Source organism: Carettochelys insculpta, chromosome 28, assembly GCF_033958435.1.
Source record: "Carettochelys insculpta isolate YL-2023 chromosome 28, ASM3395843v1, whole genome shotgun sequence".
In the NCBI taxonomy this organism is placed as follows: Eukaryota; Metazoa; Chordata; order Testudines; family Carettochelyidae; genus Carettochelys; species Carettochelys insculpta.
The window spans coordinates 2,697,324-2,722,161 of NC_134164.1; the positions used below are offsets into that span (position 1 = coordinate 2,697,324).

Sequence of the window (24,838 nt, forward strand, 5' to 3'; positions counted from 1 at the left end):
CACACCAGGGCAATTTCTCTCCCAGAGGCTTCCCTTTGAGCCACACTGAGCTGCTGCACATCAGAGCAGCCTCCAGGCTGCTCTAACCTGCACAGGTGGCTGGGGGAGGCGCTACTGAGCAATGGGGTAGGGGCAGCAGTGACTTCAGTGGGGAAAGTTTGCAGGTCCATGGGGAGGGGGCGCCCTCTGCTGACGCACCCAGTGAAAAATCACGGGGCACTAGATTCTCAGTTCCTAACAGCTGTTGCCTTGAAGGGCTCTGTAAAGCTCCACCCAGCGCTGGGAGTGTGATGGGCCAGACAACACGGCAGAAGCACCACCCGTGTGCCCCTTACCCCAGCTCCTACCTCTACGGACACGGCCTTGTCCACGCTCCTCCGGCTAGGGGTCTCGGGGCCTGTCTGGGTCTTGGCAGGCACCATCTCTGGAGCTCGGGAGGGGTTATTGCTCTTGGAGGGCTGCGGGGTGCTCTGCCCAAAGCTGGGCGTGCCCAGGCTATCTGTGGAGGCCGTCAGGTCATGGAGGTTCATGGGGGGGCTGGTGGGCACCTCAAAATCCAGGCCCTTGCTGAAATCTGTCTCCAGCGCCACCTTCTTCGGGGACTGGCTCAGGCTGTTGGCTGGAGCCCACACCCCCTCATCCACTTGCCTGCCGAGGGAGCAGAGAAGTCAGAGGTTTCCCCGTAGGGCTCGGGAGGTGGGGAAAGCGCCACACACTGACGTTGTTGGTACAGGGATTTCTCCATTTTGGTGCCGTGTTCATCAACCACCACCAAATAACAGAACGTTTTTAACTGCAAAAGGTTCTCGGCCCCTTTCCGCCCCAGCAGGGTTTGGTCTTTATCGGCCAAATGCACACAGGCAAATCCCAGTGAAACACCGAACCGGAATGTCCCAGAGGGGTCGTAAGGCGCGATTTCCCGGGCAGCGTAACGATAAGTGTTTGTACGCCAGTCGTTACTGGAGGGCCCAGAGGCTGTCATGATGAGCAGCCCACATTGTGTGGGGTGCTGTACAATCCCAGAACAAGAAGGGGGTCCCTGACAACGGGCAGACAGACAGACAGACTGACCGACAGGGCAGTTCAAGATTTCAACAGGAATTCAGTGCCCAAATCCCTGGGAGGGCCTGAGCCCAGCTGCCCAAGTACCATCATCGTAGGTCTCAGGCCTTTGGGTACTGACAAAGGGGAGAGTGTGAACGGGGTCGTGGGGAGAGTGGATGGAGGAACCAAATCTCTCCTTTTGCTCGGGCAGGAATCTGGGCCCAGGGATGGGGATTCCCCCCTGGATGGGGCTGGGAGGGCACAGCTGGGGCCCGCCCGGGGTGAGGTGGAGGTCTGCCCCCACGGATGGGGCTGGGAGAACACAGCTGGGGCCCACCTGGGGCGAGGTGGAGGTCTGCCCCCACGGGTGGGGCTGGGAGAACACAGCTGGGGCCCGCCTGGGGCGAGGTGGAGGTCTGCCCCCACGGGTGGGGCTGGGAGAACACAGCTGGGGCCCGCCTGGGGCGAGGTGGAGGTCTGCCCCCACGGGTGGGGCTGGGAGGGCACAGCTGGGGCCCGCCTGGGGCGAGGTGGAGGTCTGCCCCCACGGGTGGGGCTGGGGGGGCACAGCTGGGGCCCGCCCGGGGCGAGGTGGAGGTCTGCCCCCACGGATGGGGCTGGGAGAACACAGCTGGGGCCCGCCTGGGGCGAGGTGGAGGTCTGCCCCCACGGATGGGGCTGGGAGAACACAGCTGGGGCCTGCCTGGGGCGAGGTGGAGGTCTGCCCCCACGGATGGGGCTGGGAGAACACAGCTGGGGCCCGCCCGGGGCGAGGTGGAGGTCTGCCCCCACGGGTGGGGCTGGGAGGGCACAGCTGGGGCCCGCCTGGGGCGAGGTGGAGGTCTGCCCCCACGGGTGGGGCTGGGAGGGCACAGCTGGGGCCCGCCTGGGGCGAGGTGGAGGTCTGCCCCCACGGGTGGGGCTGGGAGGGCACAGCTGGGGCCCGCCTGGGGCGAGGTGGAGGTCTGCCCCCACGGGTGGGGCTGGGAGGGCACAGCTGGGGCCCGCCTGGGGCGAGGTGGAGGTCTGCCCCCACGGATGGGGCTGGCAGGGGCTCACCTGCGGATCTGAGTGAGGGTGTCCGTCACCATCTTGCAGCGCTTCAGCAGGCCGTCCAGCCGGTGCGGCTCCTCCTTGAGGAACTTCACGGCCTCCACCTCCACTCGCAGCACCACACGCATCTTGCTCTGCAGGCTGGGGAAGTGAGCTGGGACAGGGGAGGTACAGGGTCAGCACAGGCCCAGGGAGGGCTGGGGCTGCTAATCGGGGAGGACGCAGATGGAGCCCGAGAAAGACCCCACCGGAGCATAGGTCCTGCCTCCTCCTCCCCACGCTGCGCAGGAATGTAAACCCCTGCAGCCCCGACTCGGCCAGCGGGAGCTGAGGGGAAAGCCCTCCTCCTCTTCCGCCTGAGGAGAAATGCTCCTGACTGCAGGTCTTGGGCACTCCCAGGGCAGGCACCCAGCTACAAGCCTCCCCGGGGCACACCCGGCCCAAGCATCCGCTGCCACCCAGGGGCCCCACATGTCCTGGCTCTCCCAGACACGGCATCTTCTTCGGTCCTCCGATCTCCACCCGGGCAGATTTCTGACATGCTGACAAATGTCTGGGACTTCTCCTTGCTCATCCTTTTCCTTCCCCTTCAGAGCTGCGCAGGTGGAGAGCAGCAGCTGCTGGCCGGGCACCCAGCTCTGAAGGCCACTGGTCTGCAGCAGCATGGAAGTGAGGTTGGCCTGGTATGGCATTACTATAGAAACTGTACCTCCCCCTCCACTCTCCCTGGCAGTGTCCTTCCTTTGGGACCTTGAAATAGGGCTACACCGTACTCATGGCAGCAGCTGGCTGCAAGTGGAGCAGCAGTAACGTGTTCTCTGCATTAAAGTGTGTGTGGGGGAACCCTGTCATGGGCACAGAGAGCCTTGGCCAAGGACGTGCAGCAAGTCAGTGGCAGGGCCAGGGTTAGAACCCAGGGGGTTCCTGGCTCCCAGCCTTGTGTTCCCCCTATTTGCTCCAGCTGCTGGTCTTGAGATGCATGGTGATGGGAGAGGGATGCGCTCACTGGTTGATTTATGGGCTGGGCCAGGACAAACCCAGACCCCTGCCTGTCCACACGTCCCTCTTCTGCGTCCACTGCTCGGCTGCCCTCAGCTGCTCATGTACATTCACTTAGCCTCTGGCGTGGCTCTGGGAAGCACAACTCTGGGGCAGGTCTGCTCAAGCTGGGGAGCGGAAACCAGCCTGGAAATTGGGGGTGGGAGGAAACAACCAAATGAAGTGGAGGGGGAGGCTCAGAGCAGCCCCCCGGGGCTGGGGCTGGGGCTGGGGAAGATAAGGCCACAAGCGCCAGGAGCTGTCACATCCACTCAAGCAGCACCTCCAGCCCTGAGTCGGACAGCTAGCACAGCAGACAGGGGCGTAGCACACTGGCCATCACGTGGGAGACACAAACATCCTGGCAGGGAGGCGCCCATGACGTGAACTCACACAGACAATGCAAAACCCAGACACGTGCAGCTGGTCGGCAAACCAAATACATACAAACACGCAGGGCAATACAAAAAGGCAGTCCAGGAGCCCTTTAAAGACTAACAAAATAATTTATTAAGTGATGAGCTTTCGTGGGACAGACCCACTTCTTCAGGTCATAGCCACACCAGAGCAGACTCAATATTTAAGGCAGTCTGGTATGGCTATGACCTGAAGAAGTGGGTGTGTCCCATGAAAGCTCATCACTTAATAAATTATTTTGTTAAGTCTTTAAAGGGCTCCTGGACTGCTTTTTTGTTTTGATAGAATATAGACCAGCACAGCTCTCTCTTTGTTACTATCCAGGGCAACATGCAACCCAGACATGTGTGAGCTGCACACAGCACAAATACACATCAGCGTGCAACCTAGAGACACACAAACAGCCAACACATACCCAGCAACATGCAACCAGCACACATGCCAAACACATACAAACATGCAATCCAGACAAATGCAACCATCATACAACCCAACACACGCAAACATGCAATCCAAATGTATTCAAGCACGCAACTCAGAGACCTGAAAACGTGCAGGGAACACACCATCCAAACACAGAGGCAACATAAAATCTACAATCTACATGCACACGCAGGGAAACGTGCTACAAACATGCACACACCAAGGGAGACCCACACATGCAAACACACATACAACTCCCAAGGATATGACTCACTCAGCTGAACACAGCTGGCAAACATCTGATTCACACGTGTGACATGCAAACTTCCACAGACAACAAACCAAGCAAACATAGACATGCACACGATGACAGGGCCACCTCTGCCCGCCCCAGGTCACAAGCAAACCCCACGATAAAATCAAAACCGCACATGCCTTTTAGGGGGAAGCTGCTACTAGCGACGGGTACAACTGGACATCATTCATGGGGGTAAATTAATCCCCCACAAGGTGCTCCTGGGATCTGCCCCCTGCAGCTTTCTCCTTCAGCTGGCTCCACTCACCCTTCAGTTCAGTCAGCGTCTCTCCCAGCTGTTTCAGCACCATGGCCTTCTCCTCCAGCTCCTGCACGGGGACCACCCGGTGATTGTCCTTCTGGATCTTCTCCACCGACTTCTCCAGGTCGCTGGAAGCACATCGCCAGAGTCACGCCTCCAGGCCGGTGAGGCAAGGGGGTCAGGGCAGAGGCCCAGCACCAGGGGCAGGGGAGCTGTGGGTTGGATCTGGGAGGGACCCCAGGGCATCCATGCAGGCCTTGTGGCTCAGGCCCCAGGCCAGGCCTGTTGGGTCGTTAGCATCTCTGGGGCCTGCTCATGCTGGTGCTATGAGGCGCACACAGTGGGGCCCTCTGTGAACCAGACCATCGGCACTGCAGCCGATTTATACCAGCTGCGGAACGGCCCCAAAACTTACATCCCCAGAGCAGCGCCCAGGCCCTCTGGGAGAAGGCAAAGAGACACAGACAGAGTCTAGGCTGGGCCCCCCACCAGGAGCAGGCACTGGGCACCCTGCCCCTGCCTAGGAATGGGGACCAGGCACCTGCCCCCCAAGGGCCAGATAGGGCCCCTGCCCTCACTTTAGCTGCTGAGTGATCAGCTCCTCCTCGTTCTGGTAGTGGAGCCGCTCCTCCTCCACCAGGCTGCGCTGACGCTGCAGGGGGTCCTCCTGCTTGCGCACCGTGTCCATCACCCGCACGCTGATCTCGGTCTCTGTCCGCCGCAGCATCGTCTTCACCGTCTCCTGGTTCTGCAGCTGGGAGGTCAGAGAGGTGGGGGGTGGGGGGAAGAGATGGGAGGGGCGTGTGAACTGGAGTCACATATGCAGGGAGTCCACGGAAACTAGACCGGTCCTGCTCCCCCTGCCCTGCACAGCTCAAAACACCCGGCTGGCCAGGGGAGCCAGGACCCCGGGGTTCTAGCCCCCGTTCTAGAAGGGCGTGTGATCTCGTGGTTGGTGCTGGCCGCTGGGAGCCCAGACTCCTGGCTCAGATCCCAGCTTGGCAAGGCAGTGTGGCCTAGCAGTTAGACCAGGAGCCAGGAAATGCCCATTTGTATGTAGGAGGGCGAAGGGTCGAGGGACTCAAGGCAGGCTGGGAAGCTGGATTCTGTCCCCCAGGAGCTCTGGCAGCACAAGTCGGGGATGAGGAGTGTTTCCTTAGGGTTCTGTATGGGGTGCAGACCCCAGGTCCAGGGATAACGTGGGGTGATCACAGCCAAGTGGGGGGGGAAGGACAAGTCAACACTCACTAACACCCCCAAACCCTCTGCTCAGCTATCGCACACATGGGGGGGCTATTTGGGGATCCCCTTTCCCCCGTCCTAGTGGAGAGCAGCCGATCACCATGACTACCAGGCTGGCTGCTGAGTCTGCTGGCTGGTCATCTTCACATCGAACAGCTGGCACAGCTGGTTCCGCCTGGGCCTTCCCCGGGCTCGCCTGGCAATCCTGGCTGCGGGGGTCAGTGCGAGATGGACACACAGGCCAGGGTGTGGGCCACAGGCTGGACTTCCAGCTGCCTTATTTGTCAGGAATCTGGCTGATTGCCCTGGGAGATCATCCACCAGTCCCCACTCTACATGCCTGGAGTGTTTCCCCTTTGCTCCGTCTCTGCTGTCCTGGCCTGGCCCACGGCTCCCCTCCGCCCCCCAGACCTGTCACTGGTCATGAGCTTTGGTGCTAGACAAGGCTTAGGAAAGCCGGGCCTGGCCACTGAGATCCTGGCGCGTGACAGGGAGCTGCCTCTGCCTGCAGCCCAGGGCCAGGGCACACGCCACTCGTCGGGCAGGTGGGACTTAGCGCAAACTGCAGGCGGGTGTACAAGGGGGCCTGGCTGTGGATGTGGGTAAATGTCCCTCTGCTACCCCAGACTCAACTGGACACCCAACAGCCCATCTGCCAACCAGCACGTCTTCGCGTTGCAATGCACCGAGCAGCAGGGTAACGGCCTCTGCACCTCCAGATCCCACCCTGCTGAGGCCACGGCCGTGGGACGGCGCTTCGGTGGTCTGTGGGCACTGGGGGGGGGGCTCAGGCTGGTTCCTGGATCACCAGCCCCACGGGTGCTAGAGGGTGTTTTGGACAGAAGCCTGAGGGTCCAATGGGACACAGGCCAAGCTGCCCCTTACAGTACGTCTGCAGCAGGGGTGAGCAGAGTAGGGACTGGGCCCCCGTGGGGGAGGCCTGACATTTCATGGGGGACAGCAGGATTTACGGCTGGGCCTCAGGCTCACCCAGCTCATTAAAACTATTGAAATCTGGTACCGGTGTTCTACCTGTGCACACACGTGCACACACGCATGCGCACACACGCATGTGCATGCACACACGAATGCACGCACACACGTGCACACATGCACACACGCATGCGCACACACGCATGTGCATGCACACACGAATGCATGCACACACGCGCACACAGACAGGGCCAACAGTCTTTGCTTCCTACAGACGGATTTTCTGACACGTGCCAAAAGGGTTTGTTTTTTCCTATGTGCGGAACCGAAATTCCCATCGGGTGGGATGACATTGCCAGGGCCGGGGGTGGCGGGTGGGTGATCCTGCTAACAGCAGAGGCAAAAAGTGGGACCTGATCTAAAACGTTTGCTGCCTGGGTCTGCCCTGCAGAAGGGACCAGCCTTAGCTCGTGTTCAAAGAGCAGTGACAACCCGCCGGCTTCACCTGCCCAGGAGCAGACTTCAGAGCAGTGGGCACTGTAAGCTGAGTGCTGGGGCGGCCGCCCAGGATAGAGTCAGGTGCTGCCCATCTGATCAGCAGAGCGCCCCCAGCCGGCAGTGTGTGTTTCTACGGGTGGCGCACATCCCCACATGCTTTGGTGCACAGAAGAAAATTTATTCTCACCATGGATGGAAAAAATTACAGGGAACCCTGGTTAAGACCGCCCGTGTTACACAGCATAGATCTGAGTCTGGGGCCCTTCTGTTGCCTGGGGGTGAATTTTCCCCCAGCCCTGCCACTGGGGCAAGAGGCTCTGAGCTGGGAGGCACAGCAGGTATCGCTGAGCCACACATGCCCTGAAGAGAGCCGGCAGGTGCCCTGGCAACGCTGCCCTTACCTGCAGCTTCTTCAGCTGCTGCAGCTGGTTGCGGAGGTCGCTGGCGTTCTGCTGCAGGTCGTGGAGATGCAGCTGCATGTGCAGGCGGGTGATGGCCGTCGGCTGCCCGGCTGGGGTGCTGGTGGCGGACGGGTGCGGTGGGGCCAGGACCGGGGTCCCTGCGCTGCTCCGACTGGCGGCTGAGAGCGAGAACAGAGCAGGCCAGCCAATGGAGCGCGAGGCGGGGGAAGGCTCCTGTCGCTTCCCCTCCATGTAGGCAAGCCCAGCACGCTGGGCCTGTGGGCAGGGTCGCTCCAGAAACTGAGGGCCAGCGTGAGCTCCCCGCATTCCCCTCCAGGGAGAGACCTCCCCAGGCAGGGCTGGCTCTGCCGCCTTCCGCAGAACCTCCTCCTCACCTGCCGGCCCTGCGCTCACACCGGGCCCAGCTCAGCGCAAAGGCGGGTGGCTTAGGTGCCCAGAGCTGTGCCCTGCAGCCCGGCGCCAACGCGGCCGAGGAGAAACAAACCCGCTCACCTGGGTGCACCCGGTGTGGGGAAGGGGCCTTTTTAGCGCATGGAGGGAGGAATGCGCTGCTGGGGGGAGGGGCTGGGAGGTGGCTCCAGTGGGGGGGTGGGGCGGGGCTGGTGGGGGAAGAGCTGCTGAGGAGGGGGGACAAACTGCTGTGTGCGGGTGGGGGCCAGACCAGGCTCCATCGCTCCCTCAGCAGCTGTGGCCCTCCCAGAGCGAGGGGCAGGGCACAGAGGATGGGGACGCGCACTCAAGGGCCGACGGTGCCAGCCCAGGCGTGGAGGCCACTCCTGCGCGCCCCAAAACCCTGCAGGCTCCCCTCCGACTTGGGTTCAGCTACCTCCTGGCGGCTCCCTGGGCCTGGGAGCTGGGCGGGAGGGCCACACCCAGTGCACAGGCCCTCCCACAGGCAGTTCAGAGGGCTCCATCGCTCCCACGCCATCACTTACGGGCCGGCGGGGGCGTCCCTCCGTTGGCCGCGTCCGTCTTCTCGCTGCCAGGAGGGGAGGGCGGCAGGTGAGCGCAGGTAAAGCCGGGGGGCCACCGAGCTAAGCCACGAGTGCCCGTGGGCGTGACGTGAGAGGCGCTGGGCTCATACGACACCCGACTGCCTCTGCCCCGAGCCCGTCCCCCTCCCAGACAGCGCCAGAGGGGATCGCACCTCTCCCTTCACAGCTGACAGCGCTGGGGGCCCCTGTGGGGAAGGCTGCCCTATGCCTCTCGTGAGAGTGCAGCCAGCTAGGCAGACTGCCGCTCCGAGGCCCCTTTGTGCTGCCTGTGCAGGCCTGAGTCTCCAGGAGCACCATGAACCTGTGGAACTCACTGCCACAGGACAGCGGCCCGGAGCTCGGAGAGACCTGTGCTGGCGAGCCCAGCGGCTGTGATCTGGGGAAGACAGATCAGGACTCGTTTGCCCACGGCCCACGTGTCTGGGAATTGCTGAGAGGCACTTCTCACCCCCTGAGCACATGCCGGAAGTGACGGCGATGCTCCACACGTATTGGCTCCCTCTCTGCAGCCTCATCCCTGGGTGGAGCTCCAAGTCTCCAATCCCGGAGCATTAGCGCTGCCTGCCCATAATCCGGCCCCTGGCGCCCCTGCAGGACGGTGCGGCTATTGTGCATGGCAGCCGGCGAGATCACCAAGACAGCTGGTGCACAGCTGCCTGGCCCCCTTCCTTACCTGGGGGTCTCTCCGTCGGAGCCCCGGAGCAGCGCGCTCTGCACCAGCCCCGTCAGGCTGGCGATCTGCTTCTCCATGGCTTCCATCCGCTCCCTTTGGGGGACGGGGGAAAGGAGCTGGGTTAGATCCGGGCTCCAGCAGGCGGGATTATTCCAGGGCTGGGTGTCTGCATCGGGGGACCAAGGAGCTATGGACCCAAATCCTGCCCTTGTCTGGACGATATTCCATCCGGATCCACCTCCCCGGCGTGTGAGCCTTGCTGGAGTCTCCCTCGTCTGGTGACGATCCGCAGAGCTCCCTTGAGGCCAATTCCCCCCAGGTCCTTTCAGGCTGGCCTCAGTCTCCAACCCTCAGCCTCTCTCTGCTCCAGGGCATCCCACAGGGACCGGCAACATTCACCCAGAGAGCTCAACCCTTCCACCGCTGGCAGGGCCCTGCTCCTTCCCAGCCTGTAGCCCACTCTGTCCCCAAGGGCCTGTCCTTTGAGCCTCGTCCTCCTGCTTGCAGCCTGGGTGGGAGGGAAGGTGCCTGGGGAAGACAGAACCTCTCCCCCTCGCACGGGGTCCTTAGCCTCATGGTGCTTCTGGAGCTGGGATAGGGAAGCCCTGCCTGGGAAGCCGAAGCAGAGAGCAATGAGGGGAGACGTCTACACTTCCACTGGGAGTGGCCTTCCTGCCAGCCCGGGGCACAGACTCTACCAAGAGGCGACCAGGAGCTGGGTGGATGTCCTGGCTGGTGCTAGCTCCCACGCTCAGACCCTAGCGGCCAGCTGGGCTTGGCAGCCTCAGCTGCAATGGAAGCTGAGTGGGAGCAGAGGGTGCCCCTGAATCCCAGCCCAGCGCCTTATCCACATGACCCCCTTCCCGCCTCCTCCTCCCTCCGAGGCTCTTCTCTAAAAGGAGGCACCAGGGCTGTTTTTGGGCTAGTACTTGCCGGTACTGAGTACTGGCACCTCGGCAGCCCCAGGCGCAGGATTGCCTGGGGTTGGGGGCGGAGAGACCACTGGGTACCGGCTCCACTCTCTCTCTCTCTCTTTTTTTAAGCAATAAAAGCACTGGGTGGCCCCAGGAGGTGACAGGGACCCCAGGCCCAGACTGCCCCTCCCCTTCCCCTGCCTGACGCACTATCCAAGCTGGAACAGCTGGGAAGAGTTATGCAAAAAAGACACCCAGGAGTCCCGAGGCTCAGTCCTCAGCTCCAGCGTTTCCTATAAGCTGAGCGCTTGGGTAGCCACCCGGGAGAGATCCAGGGGCCACCCAGCTGGCAGCCTGTGTTCCGCCAGGTGGTGCGCATCCGTACACATGCATCAGTGCAAACTACAAAATTCATTCTGCACTTGGATGGAAAAAGCAGGAATGATGCCCAGCTCCGACCACTGAACTCTGCTGCCTCCTACATTACTGGATTCCAGTTCACTGCTCAGAGCCAGTTACTGCATCTCAGGACTGCTGGGCTCTAAGTCCTGCCTTGGCCACTGCCACTGCCCCGTGACTCAGATTCCCCGTCTGATCGACAAGGCCAACCGGGGAGTCAGCCTCGTCATCCCATCGCTGCTCCTTACCTTGTTTCTGTGTCCTTGGCGGGCCCAGGAGGGCCAAACCCTGACAGGGGTCGGTCCCCGGGGCCTGGGAAGAGCTCGGGGGGCCCCGAGGAGCTGGGGTTGCGGGGTTTGCTGACAGGACTCTCCATGAAGACGGAGGAGCAGGAGTCTTTGCGGAAGGACTGACGGACGGGCGAGGACCTGCTGGAGGGGCCCGAGTAGGGGCTGTGGGGGCTCTGCCCTTGCTGCATGTCAACCAGTCGGCTGTCGGCCATCTTCTGTGGGGAGGAGGGGGGCATGCGGAAGCCGAGGCTGGGCCCGTAGGCGTCGCCGTAGATTTGGGTGCTGGGCTTGTACAGGCTGTCCTCCAGCTCGGTCTGCAGGGCGGCCGCCGAGTAGGTGCTGAGGGAGCGGACTGAGCCCCGCTTGTAGAGCCCCCCGGCGTAGGCGAAGGGGTCGCCCATGCCGGCCAGGGACTGCGTGGAGGTGATGCTGAGCCGGCCCTCGTGCACCAGGCTGTAGGGGTCAGCGTACAGCCCGTCGTTCTTCACCAGCACCATGTTCTTGCCGGCCAGGTCTTCATCCGGCTTGACGTCCCGGCGCTCCAGGATGGCGCTGGGGCTGGGTGAGACGCCCGGGGCGGGTGGCAGGTTGGAGAGGCGCTCCCCGTGGTGCACAGGGCTGCCAGCGTAGGAGGGCGGGCGCCCGCCGCTGTAGGACATGCGAGAGCGGGACGGGGAGGCGGACTGGAGCACGGGCGGCGGGGAGCCGGAGGTGAGGTGGGAAGCTGGGGACATGTTGTTCAGCCGGCGGGTGGGGGACGACTCCCTGGAGGTGTAGACCATCTCCCGCTGCAGGGAAGAGAAAAGCGCCCGCGAGGCTGTAAGCATTTCACCCCCTGCCGGCCACATGGGGCAAAGGCCGGGCCCACCCTGGGCACGTCAACACAGCAGAGCTATTCCGGAATAACGGCCGCTCTGCCGAAGCAGCTTTGCGAGCGTCCACGCGGCAGGGCCGCTATTTCGAAATCACTTCCCGCCGAAGTGTGCAAACCTCCTTCTGCGAGGAACAGCGTCGACTGCAAACCCGCCCCTTCGGCCGCAGGGCTGCGGTGCCGGGGAGCAGGGGCTATTTCGAAACAAGCAACTGTGGAGCAGCTTCTTCCGAAACAACGCTGCCGTGCAGACGTGGCCTGTTCCGGGTGAGAGCCCCCGGAAGCACTCGCATCCGAAACTGGCTCCCCTGTGGGTGGCTGTACCATTGCGGAATACGTCTGGCTTATTTTGGGGCTCCCCTGTACCGTGGACACTTTATATCAGAACAAGAACTCTGGAATAAGCTACTCCGGAATAACTCTGTCGTGCAGACACACCCCTGTGGGGCAGCCTCGGCGGGGCAGGACCCTTCCGGAGCGGAGCCCAGAGACCCGCAGAGCAAGTTGTTCGAGGTGGTCATGAAGACGTGCAGCCCCTGTGAGTGTTGCACATGTGTGTGCATGCAACACCACCTCCCTCCTCCTGCAGAAGGCGCACGCTCACCGTACCCCATTCTCACTGGTGACCCCCCAGATGTGCTGCGGCGGGTGACGGCCAGTTGCACATGGGGCACTCTAAGGAGGAAGGGCCCGGGGAGACGGGATGCAGGACGGAAGAGCAGATTCCCAATGCTGCATCGCTCCCTCCTCTCCGCTGCAGCTCTTGCACAGGGCCACGTGCAAACACAACAAAAAGGGCCTGATCCTTGCTTGTGCTGCAGCTTGGGCTTGATCCTCTGGTGCCAGCTACTGACACCACCAGTGCATGAGGTGTAAAAGTTGAGCAAAGCGGGATGGTCACATCTTGTGCCCACTTCACACTAGTGAAAATAGCTACCGAGAGGATGGGGCAATGGGGAGCCAGGCCCAACGGCTGCAGCGTGAGTGATCTTGCACAAACACACACGCACTGCTCTGGCTGCTTCTTGCACAAGCGCACGGGGGTGGGAGTCTGGGGCTAAGAGCAGGAGCCCAGCAAGCCAAGAGCTTCTGGCGTGTCAACAGTGACGCTGACACGCACCCAGAGGAATGCTGCCAGCAGCGCCAGATTACCCCCGACCCTCCACACACAAGGCAAAGCGAGCACCCCGCCCACGCTGGGTGGGACCGAATGCTGGCTCCCCATGCAAACCCAGCCCTCGAGGAGCCCCCCTCCCCTTCGCCGTCACCCCCCCACCCCGGAAATGCAGATCAGCAGTAACCCACCCGCCTTGGCAGGGTGCAGTTCCTCGTGATCTCTCTCCCGGAACGCAACAATTTACGCTGATTAATCCCCTCATCATCACGTGTATGACTCCACTGCCAGGGCTGGGTGCATCCAAACACAGCCCTTAACCATGCTGCAGCCGGGGGTGACAAGTGAGAACCTGGAACTCCTTGCACAAACACGCAGTCACCAGCTCTGGGGTTTCTGTCACTGCCTCTGGCTCATGAACCCCTGGCTTGCAAACAAGCAAGGCCCGTACACACGCTGCCACACCTGCCCTCTAGCTTTGGACAGATTTGTGCATGCACAGGTGTGCAGTGTGTGTGTGTCTTTGCACGGTTGTGTGTGTGTTTGCTGGAACCAGTCTTCCCTTCCCTCCAATCCTTGGCCCCACAGAAGTGGGGTAGTTCCTCCCCACCCCAGCACAGAATAAGATGGGACAGCCCCTCTCACACTCCTTACCCGCAGGTCCCCATTGGTGATGTGTGAGCCCGGGAAGGAGGCGTACAGGGGCTCTTTGCGGTAGATTTTGATGATGCTTCTGTCCTGGATGTCCCTGAAAGAGAAGGTGAAGCAGTGAACAGGGCTGCCCACCAGCCTGGCAGTGTGGCCCCTGGATAACGCCAGCCCATGGACTGCCATCGCCACGCATAAAGGGGGTAAATAAATCTCACGCGTCAGGACATCCGTCTGCTGCAGGCAACGGGGCCAGGAACCCACAGGGACCAGGGAGTGATCAGCCAGGGCAGGTGTGCGAGAGAAAGAAGAGTTCAGCTCCCTCTGGACATTGGCAGAGAGGCAATGGAGCGAGGGGCCAGCTGGCCTGAACAACACACCAGCTCTGTCCCATGCAGGGAGCACCAACCCAGGCTGGAATCCTGAGCCCAGCTGGAACAGAATCTCTGACCACCCTCTGTCCGTCTGAGTGCCTCCTGCCTCCCTCGGGCCCTCACCTGACGTCCTCCAGCTCGTAGAAGACGTTGCGTGACTCGTCCTTGATCAGGATGGCGGTGTTGGACGATTTCAGCATCCCCATGGTGAGCTTCTGGGGGAACATGTGGACGATGAGGGCATGCAGCGTGTCCATGCTGCTGATCTCATGCGTGATGTGGACGCGGCGTGTCTCATCCCCGAACTGCAGGAAAAGGACCCCTGGAGATGGGAGGGGGGCGATAAATGCTTGGCTCCAAGCAGGCACTGACAGACAGCACAGCAGTGCAAAGGCACCTGGGGGCTAGTCCTGTCTCTGTGCCTCGTTCTCCCCACCTGCTCTGGCATCTATAGACCCCCGTGGTATGGTCCCTACTCCACAGTCACACCCAGACAGATGTGGGAAGCGTGACACAGTCGCATGTCCCCGAGTGCTAGTGACCCAGGCTCAGTGGGTCTGTATTTCACCCTTCACAGATCAGGAGGCTCCAGGGCTGCGGCTGCTCTCGACACTGCTGGAAAGCTGCCGTCAGGCACCGATTTCTAGTCCTGGCTCGTCCACAGTGATCACTTTCTTCTCTGTCTTCCTTCCTCCTCCCCTGCTCCATGCTCACCACTCCTCTGCTGCTCCCTGAAAGCAGCCCCCAACTCTGGCGCCAGTCGGAGGGGAGGTTCCAGCTGCTGCATGAAGGAACATTCATCTCTTCCGCTCCCGAGCGACTCTGATCACTCGCTGCTTAGAGCTGTGGGAACTCTGCGCATTTAAAGGGGAGCAGCTTGCCCCCGGGTGTGCAGGGCCTTGCTTCGCCTGCTAGGCTCTCTGCTGTTGGCAGGCATGCAGGGGGGCTGACGGGCCAGGGAACAATAAGCGACCAGCGTTTGCAGACCAGACGTGCCAAGTGCCCGCCTGGGCCGATGGGAGGTTAGAAAGAGGTGTCTCCTCCTACAGACACAGTAGCCATCAAAGGGTTTCTTAGCTGGCCCTGGCTACTGACAGAGGGCCCCTGGTTGGATCCAATCCAAAGGGGGAATTCCCAGCTGCCTGACCACGGATCCCTGCCCCACAACACACCCCCTTGCACTAGAGCTAAACTAGTAGGGTGACCACATAGACCTATGGCAAATCTGGAACACTGGCCTCCGGGATGGGGGCTGCTGTCCCATGTCTGGGCTCCTTGGCAATCGGGGCTGCTGCCCCACAGTGAGGCACCAGGGATGGGGGCTCTGCACCCTCCAGCTGCCCTATGGATGGGATCCCTGGCAGTGGGAGCTGCCTCTCCTAGGTGTGGACACCAGGGAATGAGGCAGCTGCCCCATGGAGGAGCTTGCCAGGGAATGGGGCAGCTGCCCCATGGATGGGCTCCCTGGGAGTCGGGGCTGCCACCCTGAGACAACAGGTGCCAGGGAACAGGAGGTCCTGCAAAATACAGGACAATTTGCCCATTTTCTAAAGAAGTCAGCCACCTGTGAGACAGCTTGAATCAGGGACTGTCCGGGTAACAATGGGACGGTTGTCCTCCGCTGTCGGTAAGTCGCAGGTTGTTGTGGTCGGCAGAGCCAGCCACTAGAGGAGACAGGCACACCCGCTGTCAACCCCCAGTCCCAGGGATGGACTTTGCCAGCCCCAGGCCTAGGGGCAGGTGGGGTGAAGGGTTAAACCACTCCAGGGGTGACCTGGTGGGAGTCAGCCGGCGGTACCTGGCGACCGGAGCTTGGTTTGGCTGGTGGAGCGGGACAGAGGCAAGCTCTGCCGGAACCGGTTCATCCTGTTGAATCCGATGGGCAGCTCGGCTTCTGACATGGTTTCCAGGGACTCAGCCGAGGCGAAGGAGAGTTTGGCTTGATCGGCCAGGCCAGGCTGGGAGCCCTGGGAGTGTCGCGAACTTCTCGTCTGGAAGAGAAGGGACAAGCCGTGAGAGAGCGCTCCCTAGAGCTCATGGAGGCGGGGAGTTCCCTTCTGCAATGGCCAGGGCACCAGCACAGCACCTCCTCCGAGGCAGGGCCGGGGACGTGCTCTGACCCCAGGAGGCAGGGTCGGGTTGGGTTTTGTTCTGCACCCTGTGCCAAACCAGCCAAGGGCCCTGCTTTCGACTCCACACCCCACTCCATTTCGAGGCCACTCTCATCCCTCGCTTTCAGCATCTACGGTCATCTGCTGTTTCCTGCACTCTCCTACCCACTGTCTCCCTGCTCTGCACTGTAAAGCCACCTTAGTCGGCAGCGTGGCTGCAAGCTGAGCACTCGGGCGGCACCCAGGAGAGATTCAGACGACGCCCAGCTGGTGAGCAGAGCGCCCCCAGCCGGCAGCGTGTTTCAACTGGTGGTGCCCACCTGTTCACCCCTTGGTGCACGTAATAACATTTCTTCTGCCCATGGATGGGAAAAATCTCAGGGACCCTATTAGTGGCTCCTGCATTTTGCACCTTTGTTTCAGGAGGGCACTGGTACCAGGGGTCTTGAAAATCACCAGATGTCTTGCACCAAGGTTACATAGGAGGGTTATGTCTCGCATATGGGGAAAAGCCCCCTGGTGACAGAACCCAGCTTTGGCTTAAGGAGAGCAATTCAAGGGGGCTAGCTAGCTAGCCAGAGTGGCAAGGAGCTACCTCCTAAGAAGCTTAAATGTCCAGATATTCGGGAAGCAAAGAAGCAGACGGGTTCTGGCTGGGAGGGACGGGGGTCCCTCTAGCTCCTCCATCCACGGGCAGAATAAATTTTGTTATGCACACCAAGGCATGTGCAGACATGTGCCGCCAATAGAGACACACACTGCTGGCTGTGGGGGCTCTGCACATCAACAGTAGAAACTTTATATGCCAGGAGTCGAATTTCACAGAGCCAAACAAACATACATCCTCTGTGGAAGGACTCAGCCGGTGGGCAGGAGCTGTCTGCACAGACAGCTGTAAACCCTGCAGTGTGGGTCTCTCTCTATATTTACTAGGACCAAAGCGTACCAGGTGCAAGCGTTGTATAATCCAATGCATTTCATACCCTACGCTGTACCTAGGGAAAGAAAGATACGCGCACCAGGAATAGGCTGATCCCATCAGCACAAGGATCTCCATCGGCGCTGCGGTTGAAGTCTGGGGGCTGCAGGTTTAGAGCGCCTCCGGAAATCGGCCCTCAGGTGAAGAGACGGAAAGCACTGCTGCCAAAGGCATACAGATGGTGGAATGAATTCCCAGTGCGTATGGGGTCACTTTCTACGGAAGTTGCAGGATTTGAATTGCACTAGCACCCACAGACCTCAGCTGAGACCAAGGCCTGCTGTGCCGGGTGCTTACAGACCCCATGTGCAATCAGGTCCCTGGTGTGCCAGGTGCTGTACGTGCCCATAGAGTGAGACAGGTCCCGGCCCAGAGAGGTCATAAACGGATGCTTCAAACTGGACATCCAAAATGAGTGAGCAAGTGACGCGCTCTGATGAGTCTACATCAATGGTTCCCAGCCTGGGGTCTGCAGACAGAGGTACTGCAGGGGGTCCGTGAGAAAAATAAAAGAGAAATGAAAATGACCATAGAAAATAAGTTTTAAATAAATTGGAAAGTTACAACCTATTATTACTTTTAAATTAAATTATTTTTAATGAATCGCTGTCCACAAATCTAGGCTGTGGTTTACTTTTCCATTTCATGCAGCGTACCTGGTGGCCAGAACGGATATTGATGGGGGCCTGAGAACAGTTTGTGGGGGGTGAATGGGGACCCGCACTCGTGAACAGGTTGGGAACCACTGGCCAGGATTGGAACCCGGGAGTCCTGCCCCCAAGTGGCCCCGGCTGACAGCCACCCGACCTGCACATGGAAATGCCAGGATCCAGCCAGGTGGCTGTGACTCAGCATGGAAACCATCTGGTTATTGATCACCAGACGTGTGGGGCTTGGTTCTAAACAGTGGAGTCCTCCAGCACAGAGAACCGACAGCTCCTGCGGTGCAGGAAAGGGACCTCAAAGGAGCATCATCTCTCATTTTAAACCCCCAAACACCCCCAATGTGAAACAGCAGCAGCCCTCACCACTACGTAACTTAGGCATTGCCGGGAATCTAATTTATCCTGGTGGGTGGGGAGGTTTTATGGGCTGCTTTCCCAGTAAAGAGCTGCCGGAGAAGCGGCTGTAATTTACATGGAAACAAAGACATGGGCAAAAAGGGGCTTCCAACTGCAAATGGGGAAAAGTCAGTTTCTCACTTGGACGGGCCTAATCCTGCTGACTGGGAGCAGGAGCTGAGCCAATGGGCCAGATCCAAAGCCTGGGAAGCTTTCCGTTCTGGGCTTTAGACCTGGCCCGAATAGGGGTTCAGTGGGGAGAGGAGAGAGGGATGGGATGGGATGGATTGTATCTGTGCTGCCCTGCAGAGTCCGGGGGAGGGTGGCATTTGGTAGCCAGTGGGTAGCCATATCGCAGCCAGGCTGGCTGCTGGGGCCACCTTGCAGCTTTCAGCACAGCCAAGCACTTAGGGCACCCGGCTCAGAGCTGGTGAGCGCACGGAGATGCGATCTGTGACTGAACCAGGAGCCAGGTTCCCACTAACTTTTTCCATCCATGTGTGGAATAAATTTTGTTAGGTGCACTGAAGCCTGTGCAGATGTGCAGCACCCGTAGAAACACAGGCTGCCTGCTGGGGGCGCTCTGCTAATCAGCTGGGCGGCACCCCAATCTCTCCTGGGCGGCCGCCCCAGCGCTCGGATTACAGGGAAGCCTGGCCAGGAGGCACAGGGTGACAGTGTGGGCACACATGCCCTGTGATCTCCTCGAGGAAGAATTCTAGCGCTTCCCAAGAGGCTGTGTCAGGAACAAGTTATTGTTCTGTTCCTCCCACCAGCGTGGCCTGTGAGCTGGGCGCTTGTGCGGCCATGCATGGGGGATTCCAGTGCTGCCTGGCTGACTGGCAGAGCGCCCACTGCTAGGTTTGTGTTTGTCCTGGTGGTGCACATTGGCACATACCTCAGTGCATGTGACAAAATTTATTCCACACAAGGGAATAGCTGGGAACTTTGCCTTCCATCCCATGACAAATAGCTTGCACTGACTTCACTGGTGCTTAAGTAGCTTGTTGTAAAAGTAGGCAAATATATAAATGAGCTGATGCACCCCTGGAAGAGCTCTGCTTCCCAGTGATGTACAGACCCCTGGTTGAGAACCACCACAGTAGGCAATACTGCCTCCTCACACAGGCCCAAACCAAAAATGTTGGTGGACACAGCAGCCTGTGCCTGCCCAGAACATCTCGTTCACAGACTGAAGGTACGCACCCACATAACCTTAACTCTGCCCCCTGCAGCTGTCAGTAGCCACCAGGCATTATTTGCCTGTGCTCTGGTTCTACTCGCTGTATTCAGTGTAGCTGGATTGACGGCCGTTTTCCAGCAGCACGTCCCTTTTCTCTCTGTGCCCCTTCACCTGCCCTCTCCCCGCTGTGGTTTCCTGCTCCAACCTCCTGCCAGCTCCTTCTCTGCCCCTTAGTGCTCCCAGAATCTCCTTACGCGAACCCAAGTTCCGGGCTGAACTACCCATCACACCTACAAGGCTCTGGGAGGGGGAGAGGTTGGCGCAACAGGTTTGCCAACCTGCAGCAAGCGTGTCCGAGTGCGTGTGCCCTCCCCTCGCCCCCTCGTTTTGTCAGGAGAAAATAAAAATAGATTGAACCAGGGAGAACGCACACATCCGGCGCTCTATCTGCATGACAACAATGCTGTTGCCATGCTGTCGCCTTTGTTGCTAAGGGCTTTAGTCTGGGAGCGTCTCAGGGTGGCTGGTGAGCTCAATGTGCTTTCAAAATGGGTCCAGAGAGTGGTGCAGGGAGGCAGCAGCTGATTTCAGGGGGCAGGGAGGTTCACAAGCAGGAAGTGGGGTTGTTCACAAGCGGGGGGCATGGTACATCCAGCTGTTCCGGGGAATTAACTTCCCGCTGCTGCCCCAGTTTCAACTGACCTGGAGTAATTAACCTCATCCAAAGAGTTGAACTACAGCATCGGTTTTAAATAAAAACATGGTAGCTTGAAAACGAATTGGTTTCCAGGCCAGAAGAGGATAATTGGACCTTGTACTCTGATCTCCCTGCACAGCCCCAGCCACTGGATTTCACTTAGGGAGACCTAGGACCTGATGACATTGCAGAGGTTATGACGTCGGAGCTAGAAGAAGAAATGTGACATCGCCAGCCTTGCTCAGCAGCTGCGTTTACGCCACCTGTGTCTCACCCGCCCAGTCGGGCGACTGATGCCAGACCAACAACTGGACCAAGCACTTTGCAAACAGGACTGAACGCAGCCTCGCAGGACCCCTGGGCAGCGTTATTACCATCCTTCAGGGGGCAGGGTGAGAACAAGGTGCAAAGATCAAGTGATTTGCCCTGGGTCATGTAAGCAGCCTGTGGCAGAACCACACTTGAGCCCCAATCTCCCAGATCCCAGTCTGGTGCCTTAACCACAACCCAGCAGCAGAACCAGGTTTGGCAGCCAGCGGGGTGACGGGCCACTGGTGGTGCTTCTCTATTCAAAGGGTGCACCCCACCTCCTCCTGGTCCCACCAAGGGGGCACCAACCAGCCACAGTAGCACCGTCCTCCTCAGCCCTGCAGCCCTAATCCCAGCCCAGGATGGAGGGAAATGGGCCTGGCCAGGCAGGGCAGGAACCAGCCTGGCAGGGTGACTGAGGTGCGGGCTTGCTATTGTGCCCTGTAGGAAAGCCACTATGCACACACCTAAAGATCACCAGGAGCAGCAAGCCAAGCCCCTTCAAACTTCTGTGAGCCCCACTTCTGATTAGCAGAGCGCTCACAGTCCCTCACAGCCGGAAGCCTGTGTTTCTACTGGTGGTGCATGTCCACACGGGCCCTGGTGCACATAAAATTTATTCTACCCACAGATGGCAACAGTTAAAGGGAACCCTGGTCTGCACCCACAGCAGTCCTCAGCTGGCTGGGCTGTGCCAGGAGCTCTCCCTTCTGAGAGATGGGCCCACCACGGCCAGTCTTGCAGGACCTGACCTGCCTGGACACCAGCGGGGTTGCCCAATGACATGGCAGGGTGTGTGTGGCCTCCCTCCCGCCCCGGTGTGGACCCCACACCTGGGACATATGGACAGGTGGCCCAGTGCTGGTCTCCAGGGAGAGGAGTGGCCATCCGTGGAGCTGAAAAACTGAAGGCAAATTTTGACTTTGTAGATCACGAGGGCAGCTCTGTCCTTGACCTCCGGAGGCCCATTAACGCTGAGAGAACGGCTGTTTATTACTCTGCCTTGCTAACGACTTCCCCTGTCAGTAGACAAAGCACAGCCTTACACGCTCCCTGGCTTCCACCCCTGCCCCCAGCTTAGGCCTGGGCTCTGAAGCAGGCCCTGATGGCCACAGCCACACAATCCTGGGACCTCCCCCGTCCCTGGGTACAATGCTGTCGTATCTTCTTAGCACATGGGCTCCATCTGCCTCCCTGAGCACTGGGCACATCCAGGCCTTCCGCCCAATTCCAGCCCCCCTGTGTCAATGGCGAGATTCTTATAAAGACAGCTGGGCACCTTGCTGTGACCCGAACGCCTGTTGCAGCTACCGCTGTTGCATAGGTGGGGCCTCGAACACATGCTGCTTGGGTCTGTCGCAGCCTTCCTGCCCCCACCCCAATTTGTCAGAGACCTCCCTGCCCCAGTCCCTCTCATCTTCCCCATCTGTGTGCAGAATAAATTTTGTCATGTGCACCAAGACATGTGCAAATGTGCACCACCAATAGAAACACAGGCTGGGGGCGCTCTGCCCATCAGCTGGGCGGCCTTTGACTCTGTCCTGGGCAGCCGCCCAAGCACTCAAGCTGTGTCTACACGTGCACGCTACTTTGAAGTAGCGGCACTAACTTCAAAATAGCGCCCGTCATGGCTACACGTGTTGGGCGCTATTTCGAAGTTAACATCGACGTTAGGCGGCGAGACGTCGAAGCCGCTAACCCCATGAGGGGATAGGAATAGCGCCCTACTTCGACGTTCAACGTCGAAGTAGGGACCGTGTAGTCATTGCGCGTCCCGCAACATCGAAATTGCGGGGACCGCCATGGCGGCCATCAGCTGAGGGGTTGAGAGACGCTCTCTCTCCAGCCCCTGTGGGGCTCTATGGTCATCGTGTGCAGCAGCCCTTAGCCCAGGGCTTCTGGCTGCTGCTGCGGCAGCTGGGGATCCATGCTGCAGGCACAGGGTCTGCAACCAGTTGTCGGCTCTGTGGATCTTGTGTTGTTTAGTGCAACTGTGTCTGGGAGGGGCCCTTTAAGGGAGCGGCTGGCTGTTGAGTCCGCCCTGTGACCCTGTCTGCAGCTGTGCCTGGCACCCTTATTTCGATGTGTGCTACTTTGGCGTGTAGACGTTCCCTCGCAGCGCCTATTTCGATGTGGTGCCGCGCAACGTCGAAGTTGAACATCGACGTTGCCAGCCCTGGAGGACGTATAGACGTTATTCATCGAAATAGCCTATTTCGATGTCGCTACATCGAAATAAGCTACTTCGAAGTAGGCTCCACGTGTAGACGTAGCCTCAGCGTGCAGGGAACGCTGCTCCTTGCCTGTGCAAATGATGTCCTGTTCCCAGATGCCACTGCCTCTCATTCTCACTCCTCAGCGTGGTTTGGGGCCGCGGTGACGCTGCTGTCTAAACCGACGGCGCTATGTTAGCGCTGGGGGGAAATTAACAGCAGAGCTCCGGGCCGGGAGTGAATCAGGCCCCAAAGGGGTGGGACCCAAGACTTGTTGGATGGAGCTGGTGCTGGGTCTTGGGGGAGCAGCCCACACCAGACACAGCCGACTTCCGCCTCTTTGCTGGTGCTCCAGAGCAGCGGGGGGAGATGGGTACCGACTGCAAAGCTCCCGTGGGGAATGCTCAGTGCCGACGGTATCCAGGCAGAACCCAGCCCCTGGCCTCAGCAAGACAGCGGCGGGTGCAGGAAAAGGAATGAACCACAGCACCCCAAGAGAAAGGGGCCCTTCCAGGCACTATTCCACTGGGCTGCCTCGGGGGCTGAGCCTTTGCCATCTTGCCGGGGGGTTGCTATTTACTGGGAGTGGGAGCGTTCATGTTGGAAACACAGACACTGTATTAGAGGAAGTGCGGCCTAATGGACTGAGCACCAGCCCAGGATTCAGGAGCTCCGGGTTTTATTCTCAGCTCTGCCGGGTGACCTCAGGCAAATGGCTTCACCAGCCCCTGCCTCAGTTTCCCCACTTACAAAGCACTTTGAGAGCCAGTGCAGGCGAGCCCAGAAAAGGCCATTACGACCATTTGGTCTAACGCAGACAGCAGCCCTTGCTCGGCGAGTCCTGCTTCAAACCCGGGCCAGACGAAGAGAGCCAGGGAAAAGCTCGAGTCCATTATTTCGTGGGATCCCAGAGCGGTGAGACAGGAAAGGGTGGCTTGCCGCATGCACAACATGGAGTGATGTTCATCCTGCCCTTGTCTGTATCGAGTGCCGTGCGCCCCCAAGGAGGGGAAGAGCTTCCCTACCTGCTCAGTGCATTTCCAAGCTGCCTCTCTGAGCGGTGCAGTTCTTTGCCCTATGTGTGCGCACTCACACCGCTGCACACCCAGACAGCGACTTCGCCGGCTGCCCAACGGCAGCAGCGCCTGCAGCTAAGCTGTGCTTCAGGATGCAGCGTGAACGGCAGGGGGAACATCAGCTCTGAGAATTCCATCTGTCCCTGCGGAAACTGGGGAGCGTCACCCCTGGAAAGCGCCCTGGGAGCCGCGGATGAAATTCCCCACCATGCCCAAGGCTCGGCCGTCAATGACCTCCTGCCCCAGCGCCGAAGAGTTAAGCGGTCCTGGGCTTCACACTATTGTGCGCCGGAGGAGGGAGGGTTTTCAAGGGCTCAGCACCCACAACCAGCACCAGAGTTCCCATAGGATGCAGAGACACATTTGCACAGCCTGGACGAGCCTGAACGCCCGTAAAAAGCCGAGTCCCCTGCCTCGCTGCGGCTCCTGCCGTGAGATCTGACCAGCCTCCCTTGCCAGGGCTGATTCCATCGGAGAGCTGGCCCTGGTGATTGCCTGCAGTCCAGCACCACGGTGCACCAATGACATGACCTGTGTCATGCTGAGTGGGCGTTCCGCCCCAGGGCTAATGGGCCCCACCGCGTCCCCCGGCCAAAGGATAGCGGGTGCGGCTCTGCTTTTATGCTGAGGGTGTGTTATGCTCCAGCGAGCGTGCACCGAGAGTGGGATGCTCCAGGGACAGCGGGGGGCCTGCTGGAGCTTTTAATTCAAGAGCTGTGCAAGGAAAGCAAAGGAGGTAGCGTCTTGCCTTTCATACAGGACAGGCTGGGCTTAGAGCTGCCTGCCCAACTGTGACGTTGGGGGAATGCAAAGAGCCCTGGAATGAACCCCTTGCAAATCAGGGCTCTCCAGGGCGCTGACACTGCTTGGCACCCCACTCTCGGAACACAAATGGCAGTATTCCCCAGAAGCTGAGTGCTGGGGTGGCCAGGCACCCAGGAGAGATTCAGGGGCCGCTCAGCTGGTTAGCAGAGCACTCGTGGCTGGCTGAGAGTATTGCCATGGGTGGTGCACATCCACACATGCCTTGGTGCACAGAACAAAATTTATTCTGCCAATGGGTGGAAAAACTTCCAGGGAGCCCTGCAGGGGACATGCCAGTTTGCGTGTGAGAAGCATCTGGCTAAAGAGCAGAGAAGAAAGGGCAAGGCACAGAACTGCCACTAGGCACAAACATGTGGTCCAGGCCAACGGCTGTGCTGAGTGGACAGCGGGCGGCAATTACCACTGGGGCGGGTGGTGCTGCCCAGGGGGATCTCTGGCAGAAGCACTGAGATCCTTCAAGAGCCTGAGCCAGCTGCTCA

At 59.8% G+C, this 24,838-nt stretch overlaps 1 protein-coding gene across 10 annotated transcripts in view; it reads right to left on the bottom strand.

Annotated features, from left to right (window-relative positions):
* SRCIN1 (SRC kinase signaling inhibitor 1) overlaps positions 1-24,838 on the bottom strand; it is a 148,241-nt gene that overhangs the window by 21,701 nt on the left and 101,702 nt on the right. For all 10 annotated transcript variants that reach the window (XM_074979069.1, XM_074979068.1, XM_074979067.1 and 7 more), the window contains 11 exons: positions 15,704-15,896; positions 14,029-14,227; positions 13,538-13,631; positions 10,857-11,686; positions 9,296-9,388; positions 8,563-8,606; positions 7,607-7,785; positions 5,111-5,286; positions 4,539-4,660; positions 2,104-2,251; positions 348-648 (listed from right to left, as the gene is read on the bottom strand). In XM_074979069.1, coding sequence (XP_074835170.1) covers positions 348-648; positions 2,104-2,251; positions 4,539-4,660; positions 5,111-5,286; positions 7,607-7,785; positions 8,563-8,606; positions 9,296-9,388; positions 10,857-11,686; positions 13,538-13,631; positions 14,029-14,227; positions 15,704-15,896 — 2,379 coding nt within the window. The remainder of the gene's footprint in view (positions 1-347; positions 649-2,103; positions 2,252-4,538; positions 4,661-5,110; positions 5,287-7,606; positions 7,786-8,562; positions 8,607-9,295; positions 9,389-10,856; positions 11,687-13,537; positions 13,632-14,028; positions 14,228-15,703; positions 15,897-24,838) is intronic.